General features: G+C 35.4%; 1 protein-coding gene across 5 annotated transcripts in view; it reads right to left on the bottom strand.

The window, feature by feature from the left end:
• The window catches only part of LOC135214977 (transmembrane channel-like protein 7), a 112,569-nt gene that overhangs the window by 22,750 nt on the left and 77,319 nt on the right, over positions 1 to 12,500 (bottom strand). For 3 of the 5 annotated variants that reach the window (XR_010314536.1, XM_064249492.1, XM_064249483.1), the window contains 2 exons: positions 1,483 to 1,629; positions 72 to 235 (listed from right to left, as the gene is read on the bottom strand). Coding sequence is in view for 4 of the 5 variants with exons in the window: in XM_064249492.1 (XP_064105562.1) it covers positions 72 to 235; positions 1,483 to 1,629 (311 nt within the window). In the remaining variant the exon portion in view is untranslated. Of the gene's footprint in view, positions 1 to 71; positions 236 to 1,482; positions 1,630 to 4,572; positions 5,016 to 12,500 lie in introns of those variants that run through there. The other 2 variants (XM_064249501.1, XM_064249511.1) reach the window with 2 other exon arrangements.

The following is a 12,500-nucleotide window of genomic DNA, read 5'->3' as shown; positions in this document are numbered from 1 at the left end:
GCTAGTGCATATCTGAAAACATTATACATGTTCAACAAATTGCAAGTCAGAAATGCTGCAAATCACATTACCTGCATTGTAAATTTTCTTCTGGATAATTTGAATGCTGCCAGGCCTCTTGTGCGCAATGTTGGGGCAGACTGCAATTGTCGTTTGAGCTTGCGCTTTTCCTCCATCGGCACAGCATGGGCACGGATCTGCTGGAGTTTTTCCCATGTTTCCTCCTCATCAACCCCTGCAATGAGATGCAATTTGTAAAGGAAAGTGCACCATGAAAGTGGCAATTTAAATACCAGGGCAGACATAGTGATGCTAAAAATTCCTCACACAAATGAAGTTTCAATAAAAATGAAGAAAGATGTGTTTATTTTACTCTTAGTAAAGTATCTCACTTTCAAAAGTTGATGTGAAGAGACTAAGGTGGGAACAACAGCCCCCAAATGAGAGAGAGAGAGAGAGAGAGAGAGAGAGAGAGAGCAGAGTGGAGAGAGAGAGAGACGAGAGAGAGAGAGAGGCAGAGAGAGAAGAGAGAGCAAGAAGAATAGAGAGAGAGAGAGAGAGAGAGAGAGAGAGAGATGGGGAGGGGATTCAATAATTCAAGAAATACATATACTGTCCACAGAAAATTTGAAGACTGTAGTGACAAAGTTGAGCATCCAGACACATAAATGAAGCATAACTATTTGGACTCCTTCATGTATTAATTCTTGATTACCAAGCTAATATACATGGACTTATTTTATTTTTGATAAATGATTTTTAAAAGATCTGTGATTTCTTCCTATAATCGTAACATATGCCTACTACTTTATGCAATTTACAGCCACCATTCATGTGTTTCTTCTAAAGTAATATTTTTTCTTTGAAAAATAATTTTGGTTACGAACAACAGTATAGTTACCACACGCTTCTCAGTGATATCAACGGCAGAAGTATTATTATATATTACTTGAAATATATAATTTTAATTGAAATGCAGCTGGAAGAATTATCTAGCTCAGATCCAGAAGGAAGAAATAAGACATCATAGACCACGGGGAAAGTGAGAGCAAAAAAGAATTCCAAAGCTTGTTAGAATCAAACATTTGTTAAGACTTGATTATTACAGAATATGCTGATAACAAGCATTGACAGAAGTGTTGTTCAGAGACCACAGTCCACCTCCAAAAGGTCTTTTAGCTAATCAACCAATAAGGACAATACAAAATCAACCTTCAGTTACTGATCATTCTTTTTATCCTCATTATTTTGCAAAATTGGGTAAAGATTTTGTATTCTGATACCGGTCTCTACTATAGATAGCAGTATAATCATTTGCTACTGGTCACTTGGCCCTACATTTTTGTAAAATGTTTGAAAAAACCTACAATCAACTCGAGGTATCCTCTAGACAGACAAACCAACCTCCGTCTCTTTCTCTCTCTCTTTACTGACAGACTGAGGTAATTGTGACCTTTCCTGTTAACTCGTCTCTGCACTTACCCTGTGTCAGATCTGGCAGGACTTCGAGATATGTGTCTGACCCTCTCCTGCTGGTATGGACGAGGGTGGCGGTGGTGGTGGTGGGCTGGCATCTTCGGCTCCGTGTAGAGGCTCTCCGTCGGATGGTTCCTCGCCCAAGGGTATTGACTGGAAAACAATGCTCATTATTATTGTTATATAAAATAGTTTTACGAGACCACTGAGCTGATGATCAGCTCCCACAGGGCTGGTCCAAAGAATTTGTTTTATTTATACTTTTTATTTAGATGCTGTCCATAAACTTCCGATTTTTCAAAAACTTTACAACTGGATTAATTTTTGACGTTTCTGACAAAATTCCACTGATAGATTTATATCCAAAACTTGATGTTCACTGCTGATTATACTTTGGACAATAAATGTTTCATTTTTATCATTACATTCTGAGAAAGTCTAAATTTGATTCTGAAACGTATACTGAAGTTACATGGTAACTAACTGGTTGGCGCCTTCAATTACAAGTATCTCGATACTAAAAATGGGAAAAGCAAGAAAATTAATCCAACGCTGTAATACAAAATGAAGACATAGATGATAATGGAACTTGTTCTTCATATTGACTCTTTAATTTGTGATTCCATCTGGAATGAGCACAGAGAAATGTTTTCACGTAGCATCTATAACACTTGACAGTACCTTTGAGAGACAAGCAAACAAACTTACCCCCCACCTTGAGATACATAAATTAATAAGTTGATGTAACTTTCATATTGGTTCCTCCGCATTATTTCACAACTGGAAAAAAATCTAAGTCAATTGCTGTTCATTGAAAAAGAACTAAGTCGTATCCTGTTTGTCCATTCCATGATGAAACTATAACGAACACACAATAAGGCACATTGTTTCTATATGGTTGTAAAATGAACACACTGTATCTATGTGGTTGAAAAAATGAACACGCTATCTCTATGTGGTTGAAAAACCGAACAAGCTGTCTCTACGTGGTTGAAAAAACTAACACGTTGTCTCTGTGTGGTTGAACAAACGAGCAAATTTTCTCTATGTGGTTGAAAAAACGAATATATTGTCTCTATGTGGTTGACAAAACGAATACGTTCACTCTGGTTGAAAAAACGAACACATTGTCTCTATGTGGTTGAAAAAACGAACACGTTGACTCTGTGGTTGAAAAAAGAAAAAACAAAAAAATTGCTTTGGGGTTGAAAAAAGAGCAATTGGTTTCTATGTGGTTTTGAAAAAAACGTTAGCAAATTGTCTCTATGTGGTTGACAAAATGAAACGTTTCACTCTGGTTGATTGAAACTCTATGTGTTGAAAAAACGCAACATGGTTGACTTCTGTGGTTGAAAAAATGAACACATTGTCTCTATGTGGTTGAAAAAACGAATATATTGTCTCTTTGTGGTTGAAAAAACTAATATATTGTCTCTTTGTGGTTGACAAAATGAATACGTTCACTCTGGTTGAAAAAACGAACACATTGTCTCTATGTGGTTGAAAAAACGAATATATTGTCTCTTTGTGGTTGACAAAATGAATAAGTTCACTCTGGTTGAAAAAACAAACACATTGTCTCTATGTGGTTGAAAAAAAAAAAACACGATTAATCTGTGGTCTTTTGAAAAAAAAATTGAAACAAATTGCAATCTATGTGGTGACAAAATGATTTTTTTTTTTTACGTTCTCTTTTTGTGAAAAAAATGAAACACATTGTCTCTATGTGGTTGAAAAAACGAACACGTTGACTCTGTGGTTGAAAAAATGAACACATTGTCTCTATGTGGTTGAAAAAACGAAGCAAATTGTCTCTAGTGGGGTTGACAAAATGAATACGTCATCTTGTTGAAAAACGAAACACATTGTCTCTATGTATGGTTGAAAAACAAACACGTTGACTCTGTGGTTGAAAAAATTAACACATTGCCTCTATGTGGTTGACAAAATGAATACGTTTTCACTCTGTTTCAAAAATGAACACATTGTCTCTATGTGGTTGAAAAAACGAACACGTTGACTCTGTGGTTGAAAAAATGAACACATTGCCTCTATGTGGTTGAAAAAACGAGCAAATTGTCTCTATGTGGTTGACAAAATGAATACGTTCACTCTGGTTGAAAAAACGAACACATTGTCTCTATGTGGTTGAAAAAACGAACACGTTGACTCTGTGGTTGAAAAAATGAACACATTGCCTCTATGTGGTTGAAAAAATGAGCAAATTGTCTCTATGTGGTTGACAAAATGAATACGTTCACTCTGGTTGAAAAAACGAACACATTGTCTCTATGTGGTTGGAAAACCGAACACGTTGACTCTGTGGTTGAAAAAATGAACACATTTGCCTTCTATGGTTTGGTTGAAAAAACGGAGCAAATTGTCCTCCTTATGTTGGTTGAACAAAAATGGGAATTATTTTGGGTTCAACTTGTGAAAAAACTTAAACCACCATTGTTCTCCTAAAAATTGTGGTTGGACAAGCCGAAACAAACATTTGAACCTGTGGTTGAAAAATGAAACAATTGTTTCTCTGTGGTTGAAAAACAAATATTAATTGTCTCTTTGTGGTTGAAAAAACTTGAACATTGTCTCTATGTGGTTTGAAAAAAAACAAATAAAAAATATTGTTTCTTTGTGGTTGAAAAAACGAATATATTGTCTCTATGTGGTTGACAAAACGAATACGTTCACTCTGGTTGAAAAAACGAACACATTGTCTCTATGTGGTTGAAAAAACAAACACGTTGACTCTGTGGTTGAAAAATCGAACACATTGTCTCTATGTGGTTGAAAAAACAATAAGGCTCTCTCTATGTGCTTGAAAAAAACGAACACATTGTCTATATGGTTGAAAAAAACGAACACTGTCTCTTATGTGGTTAAAAAAATGAACAAGCTGTCCCTATGTGGTTGAAAAATGAATAAATAAACAAAAATAAAATGTGACAATGGTCATCCGCAAATCTTAAGAGTTTACAAGAGTGCTTCAAGAAGTTTCACCCCTTCTGTACAAACTTAGTCACACACACACACACGCCTATAGTACACACACACACATGGCCCAAAAGATTCCCCCCCTCCCCCTCAGCTTACAAGTGATGACGATGCCTTCGTCGTCGTCCTCGTCTTGATCCTCGTCACTCGTCCCTTCTCCTCCCGGGACGGTGATCCTCGGGCCGTCGGGAGCATCGACGTCGAACACGGCTATCGTGACTCGTTTCCCCGACTTGGTCGTCAATCCGATATTAGATCCCAAGAGGCGTTGCCTTTCGCCTCTTCCCTGTTTCTCTTCTCCTCCTCCTTCATCCTCCTCCTCCTCCTCCTCCTCTCCCAGTCCCCCACCTCCCCTCATTTCGGGGGTCAACTCCCCCATCATCTACCCCGGTGCTCCTGGAGGTCACTCACTCGAGGCTTTTGAGTATGTGAGTCTCTGACTGATTAATACTTATTCTCTTAAGTTCTTTCAAACTGTAAATATTGAATTCAACACATCAGATTTTCCTTTACTATTGCTTCCATAAGTTTTTGTTAATATATACCATCATTTGCATAATTTTATTATTCCTTATCAGAAAAATATTATGGTTACTAGCATTCGATACACAGCTCATGATATAATGAAACTTGATAAAATTACCATTATTACTGTATTACTAGTGGACAAAAAGACCCTTCTTGAGTAGTTTTCTGAAATACATTATGCTTATACAGAATTTTTTTTATTCTTCTTATGATAAAATACTTCAAAAACTACACATGCGGGATAATTTTTCTCCTCTAAATCAGAACGTGACTGTCCTTTGTAAGAGCCCTTATTATTATTATTATTATTATTATTATTATTATTATTAACCAAACAAAAACTTCTTTCAGTTTTCTTCTGAAGATTGAAAAGAAACCCACAAATTCAATTTGTAACTTGTTTACTTCTAAGTATTTACATTTAGTTTTACTTTTACTCCACACTCGAGTACTTTTCCAGGCCCTTCTGTGGCCCATTCTCAAGAGATGTTTGGGATGTTAGCCTGGGTCAAGGCCCAGCAGACTGCTGGGCCTTGACCCATGCTAACATCCCAACATCTCTTGAGAATGGGCCACAGAAGGGCCTGAAAGTACTCGAGTGTGGAGTAAAACTAAATGTAAATACTTAGAAGTAAACAAGTTACAAATTGAATTTGTGGGTTTCTTTTCAATTATTATTATTATTATTATTATTATTATTATTATTATTATTATTATTATTTTTATTATTATTATTATTATTATTATTATTATTATTATTATTATTATTATTATTATTATTATATTATTATCATTATTATTATTATTATTATTATTATTATGATTATTATTAATTATTATTAATTAATTATTTATTTAATTATTAATTAATAATTTTATTTATTATTTATTATTAATTATTTATATTAATTGATTATTATTATTATTATATGCAGATAGCATAAAACCAAGATATAATAATAATAATAATAATAATAATAAATAATAATAATTGTAGGATCTTTCCTTAGTAACGAATGTTGTTGGTACTCTATTATGATTCACTTTATATTTTCTCTATCTTGCATGAAAACCTTCATCACCATCAGGTATCATGAAGAAATTTTTTTTGGGGGGATGGGAATGTGGGGGTGAGTCAGTTGTATAAACGAAGTGAGATCCCAAACAGGGGTCACATCTAACTACAAGAATTAAAAACAACAAACAAGAGACGTACACAACGTCCAAAACGTTTCAAAAAGAAAAAATAAGAAAAACCACAGTACCTGTAATCAAAATATCTATCATTCTTCTGCTAAATTAAACTACAAGAGGGGCTTTGTTGGTTGCCTTTGCAAGGATAGCAAGGCGTGATCCGACCTTCAGCTTACTTAGGACACTTGCAAGATTTCCCCCTCACGCATAAGTTGTAAACATTATATTCCTAACTTAGCCCAAATTACAACATGCTAATATATCTATGGTCAAATACATCCTTGTTCCACCAACGAAAATTAAAACAAATACGCTATAATTTATTACAAACAATTTCTCTGTACTGTTTAACATGCACAATATTTATTTTTTTACCCTTTCATTCTAGTAAATAAATCATAAATATCCAATCATAAAATTCCTGTATCTTTAACTCAACGCGAAACACCTTTTTCAGACATTTTTAGGCTCCTCCACAGACCCTTTTCTACTCTCCCCCCCCCCCCCCCCCAGCCCCCGCCCGCCATAACCACAACAACAACAAAGTAGTTTGTAGCCTTACTCCAAGAGTAAGCAAAAAAAAAAAAAAAAAAAAAAAAATTAAAAAAAAAAAAAAAAAAAATTACAGTAGAATACTCTATGGAATGAATACTGAACGCAGTTTTCATGATTTTAACGAAACTACAAAGGACTTCAGCTGAGAGAGAGAGAGAGAGAGAGAGAGAGAGAGAGAGAGAAGAGAGTAGAGAGAGAGATAGAGAGAGAGAGAGAGAGAGAGAGAATATTATCTTTATAGTAGCACTTCCCTCCCCATCCCTTCCCTCACAAGAACGTATTACAATCGCAGCCAAAACAATTTCCCTAAGCGATGCACCGTTAGTAAAAACTAAAAGCCACATTCATCATTACTATTAAGCCACCTGACAAACATTAAAGTATCCTAATGTATGTTATTAAGCACATAACGACAGAAATACCTTTCACTATGAAAGTTATTATGTTACGAAGTTACATACACTGATGACAAAGGTTACACACCTCCTCATACAAGTTATAGTAATTACCACGAATTAGTTAAAGAAAACGGGAACAGGCCTCTGACCAAGAACATTTATACACCTAACGCAATGGGTTTTTTTTTCTTTTTGTGGGTCATGTAGGCTGAAGTGATTATCATCTAGATTAAGCATACAACAGTTTAAGCAATATTTTTTTTCTCAATCAAACAACAGAAATGTTTCAAACAAGAAGGCAGAATGCATATTCTTGGGAAACAAGAATAGACCTGATTAGTGTCTCAATTTAGGACAGAGAAAGTATTTGCGTTTTGCATATTCCAAAGTTATTGTTTGTTATTGTCGAACAAATATGTACTTACATACGTACACACACACTATCTGTATTCGTTTAAATACAAAATTATAGTTTTTTCTAATCTAAATTTCACGAAGTTCAACTTACAACCAAAGGCCACGTATATAATTAAAGAGATACTAATCAGTTATGAATCGCCATGATTATAAGTATAAACGTAATGTTCTTGAAATGACAAACGTGCGTATCTTTTGATGTACCTGACTATGTTTTGGGCGTCGATGACCATCGTAGCTACAACGCCAGATTTGTCCTCTTGGACAAATCAGTCAATTTATTCATGGAATGGAATGACTTAAACCGTAGCTTCGACTCTCAACCGAATTACACAAGATCAACGTGGCCTCAAATAATCCAACGGGAACTACAAAGACAACGTGTTCCGCGCGTACATGCACGCACACAATACACATTCATGCCATCTGGCCTTTGGTTCCCTGCATAATTACCTTACATCGTACCCGCAACTTTCCCTTCCATGTGTTATTCATTGCGTACGCTTTCGTTTGTCGAGAAAATAAACTGCAAGAAATCAATTCGTTACAATTCGTTACACCTTTGTTTTATCGCTAAGCGCTCTTCCGCAATATGAAATCCTCCAACGTAAAAATAAATAAATAAATAAATAAATGAATAAATAAATAAAGACAATCAATCTGTAATAAGTACAGACAAGTTCACAGACAGATGGGAGACATGGAGGGAAATAAACCAGAATCCACTACATTACGATCAGAAACACACACTCTTATCGCAGTGGAAAACGACAAGACAAAATCTGGTGATTCTTTTGCTGGTTAATTGTTTTCTCTCTCTCTCTCTCTCTCTCTCTCTCTCTCTCTCTCTCTCTCTCTCTCATACACACATGTTATATATATATATATATATATATATATATATATATTATATATATATACATATATATATCATATATATATATATATATATATACTGAAAATACATAATATTACCTAAAGACATCAATTACAAGAGAGAGAGGAGGGAGGAAAGAGAGAGAGATAGAGAGAGAGAGGAGGAGAGAGAAGGAGAGAGAGAGAGAGAGAGAAACAATTTGGCCAGGCTCCAGGAAAGTCTAGTACCAATAGATTTTTTCTCTATGCCGGGAACCCGGTACAATGCTGGAGCTTTACCGCTTTATAATAAAAGTCTTATAAATAGATACGAGATTTGTACAATTCCTCTTACATAATTGCGACTGAAAACTAAACAGGGCTGTAGTATTCATTTCTAGACTTGAGCAACGTGGGTAAAGAATTTGAGAGAAAAATACATTGCGCTCTCTCTCTCTCTCTCACATTTTTTATTTATCCTTTTTACACTGTATATTTAAATAATGCATATAATATCTCATATCTTATATCTCTCTCTCTCTCTCTCTGACACACACACATACAGCCACACTTTTATCTATCCTTATCGTACTGTCGATTTAAATTATGTATTAATTCTAATTTTCTCTCTCTCTCTCTCATATTTATCCTTTCTACACTATACATTTAAATTCTGTGATGCATTAATTCTCTCTCTCTCTCTCTCTCTCTCTCTCTCTCTCTCCTCTCTCTCTCTCTCTCTCTCTCTCGTGACAGAAAACTCATCAGGCGTTCGTCTATGCCATAAGAGTAAAAGTTGTTTGAAAACGTAAAGGAAGGAAAAGGATAAGTAAGAAAACTGAGCATGAAAAGAAAAAGAATTAATGTGTATGGAGAAAATGAGAACAAATAATGACTACAAAAATATACATATATTCATAAATCATACCTAACTGAATTTGTATCTGCTTTATTCAGATGACTAAACGAAAGGGCGATTTACATAGAAACCCCTTTTAAGAAGCAAATCAGAAAACAAGAGAGAAAATAAGACAAGAAGAGAAGAAAAGAACAGAAGTAAAATACATAGGAAAATAAATATAGAACAAACGAAAATTTTTTTTAAAAAATAGACCTCGTAAGGGGGTAGTGCCGTCAGTGTACCTCACGCGGTACACTGTAGGCATTGTTTGAGATTCTTTGCAGCGTCCCTTCGGCCACTAGCTGAAATCGCTTTCATTTCTTTTACTGTACCTCCATTCATATGCTCTTTCTTCCATCTCACTTTCCTCAACCCTCTCCTAACAATTTTTTCAACATTATTTTCAACGCTGAATGACCACACAGCACCCAGTGCTTGGTCTTTGGTCTACATTTTATATTCCAGTTCCGAATAAAAATAAAATATACATTCCAAGAAATTTGAATCCGCCAAAAAAAAAAAAAAAAAAAAAAAACAAAAAAAAAAAAAAAAAAAAAAAAAAAAAAAAAGTCCTAAAAAAGGAAGGTGCCCCCTCTGGGTGACAGAGGTGAGTGGCCCAGTGTGAGTAGATGGGAACCATTGATGAGTATCCAGTACATGTGTATGGAGCAATTCATGTATGGGAAGTTTTGTACACATGAATTTCATCCATGACTCAGCAGGTGTAGTGCAAATGTGACAGTCTTTAGTTTAATGCCTTTTCTCGGCGGTCACCCCTCGTTAATTATACACACACATACACACCACACACAACACACACACACACACACACACATATATATATATATATATATATATATATATATAATATATATATATCATATATATATAGTTTTATTTATTTATTTATTCATTTAGAGAGAGAGAGAGAGAGAGATGAGAGAGAGAGAGAGAGAGAGAGAGAGGAGAGAGAGAGAGAGAGAGAGAAAGCACTTTAGGAACTAACTCTTCCCGAAAGCCACTTAATACTCGAGGAGGAGGAGGAGGACAAGGAGAAATTACTACGGCAGATTGCTGCTCTAGACAGCTCAAGAGCGAGACAAGATATCTGCCTCTTATCCCCGCTTATTTTGTAATTATAACAGAGCTTTGCTTTATAATACATATTCAGAATTATTACAAATTATTACATTGTTCTTTCTTTAATAACAATCGTATTTACTGATTCTCATGAAGGCTTCTAGATGATTTTATGCAGTGGTCCTTAACCTTTTCATTGCCACGGCCCTACGCCCCTCAGGGATGTCCTCGGACGCCCCTCCTAGGGATGGTTCCCTACCCCGGCCCTAGCCTCAGGGATGGTCCTTCCCTCCACGCCCACGTTGTATCTATGAGTAAAATTCCCGCCCAGATTTAAAGGAAGGTAAAAAAAAAAAACAAAAAGAGAAAGAGAAGGGGTTTCGAGGGATAAGGAGGGAGGTCAATCATGACTAAATATGGTCAGCCCAACGAATCTATATTCTAGAGTAGTAGACTAAAGGAAACTAACTTTATAATACAGTACTGTTGCATTTTTTTCATAAAGTCGGAATATTAGTTTCTCACTCTGGTTAAAAGAATAATGAATATAATTAAAGAATTTTTAATTTTTCTCCCGGTTGAGAACCACTGATTTTTTTTACTAATAAAAGTGGTATAAATTCAAATTTAATCATGGCTGTGGAATGCCGTAGAGTTTATTCACAATTCTTGACATCGGTGGTTTGAGAGATATTCAGTTAGGTTCTTCAATGACAACGGTTGTAAAAGTTTTAGTTTTTAAATGAAGATGACGGTTTTAAGAGAAACGTATCTGTAACATACGAATGTGAAAGGTATCAGTTCACACAAACAGCGCCTCAGTGGTTGGCTTGCCACCTCGGTGGACACGAGTTCGATTCTCGGGCATTTCATTGAGGAGTGAGAGATGTGTATATCTGGTGAAAGAAGTTCACTCTCGACGTGGTTCGGAAGTCACGTAAAGCCGTTGGTCCCGTTGCTGAATAAATAACCACTGGTTCCATGCAACGTGAAAACACCAAACACACATACACACACACACTTCCACAACAACGAAAACGCACATTTCTCACAGAACGGAACAGTGCAGGAGGACAAAGTTCCTTTATATATAAGTACTCTGTCCGCTGCACTGGCAAAAAAAAAAAAAAAAAAAAAAAAAAAAAAAAAAAAATAGTGCACCCCTTGGGATAAAAACCAAACGAAAGCTAACTCTAACAATTATACTACAACTTGAATCTAAGAATAGCAAGTGAAACAATATCTTACAGTTTCTCCATTTCCCTACTGTGTGTTACTTGTGTTTTCTGCTGCGTCTCAGAATCAACAAACAACCTTGTGACGGCACTCGATCAAATTTCCAGGAAACTGGAAAAGGTTACAACTGACCAAAGGAGAATTCTACGACCCAACCCTCTACAGTTAGATATGGGGGAGGTCACATTTAAGGAATAAAGTCATACGGGTACAGAAATCGAGGGCGAAATGGACAAATAAATAAATATATGAATGAAAAATGTTATCTATGAAGTTTAAAGAATGAGGCGAATGGTTCCTTGAACCGGGTGATAATTAAAAAATCTCGAGGGGGTTGAGATATCGAGCTACCACTTTGCTTCACTGGTAGAGGGTACTTACGCTTCACACACACACACACAAACGCACACACACACACACACACAAACGCACACACACACAATATATATATAATATATATATATATATATATATATATATATATATATAAAGGTGTTTTTTTGCCAAAAAAAAACCTTTATTTATACATAGCATCACGTTTTATATACTTCGTGATCAAGTTATTCATTCCTATATATTATATATATATATATATATATATATATACATATATATACTAAATAAATGCGTCTCAAGTATAAAACGCCCATTAAAAGCACTCTGGTTTCAAGCTGAGGACTATATTCCGGTGGATAACTTCCACCCTTATCAAGTAGTAATCTAGTCATTAACTTTAAACCGGAGTGCCTTTATCTGGCCTTTTATACTTGAGACGTAACCTGTTTTAACAGAAGAATTTAGCGTGTTTTTGTATGTATGCATATGTGTACGTATTTTGAGAGAGAGAGAGAGAGAGAGAGAGA

Source organism: Macrobrachium nipponense, chromosome 19 (genome assembly GCF_015104395.2).
Source record: "Macrobrachium nipponense isolate FS-2020 chromosome 19, ASM1510439v2, whole genome shotgun sequence".
NCBI classification, from domain to species: domain Eukaryota; kingdom Metazoa; phylum Arthropoda; class Malacostraca; order Decapoda; family Palaemonidae; genus Macrobrachium; species Macrobrachium nipponense.
This window is presented reverse-complemented; position numbering and strand designations above follow the sequence as displayed.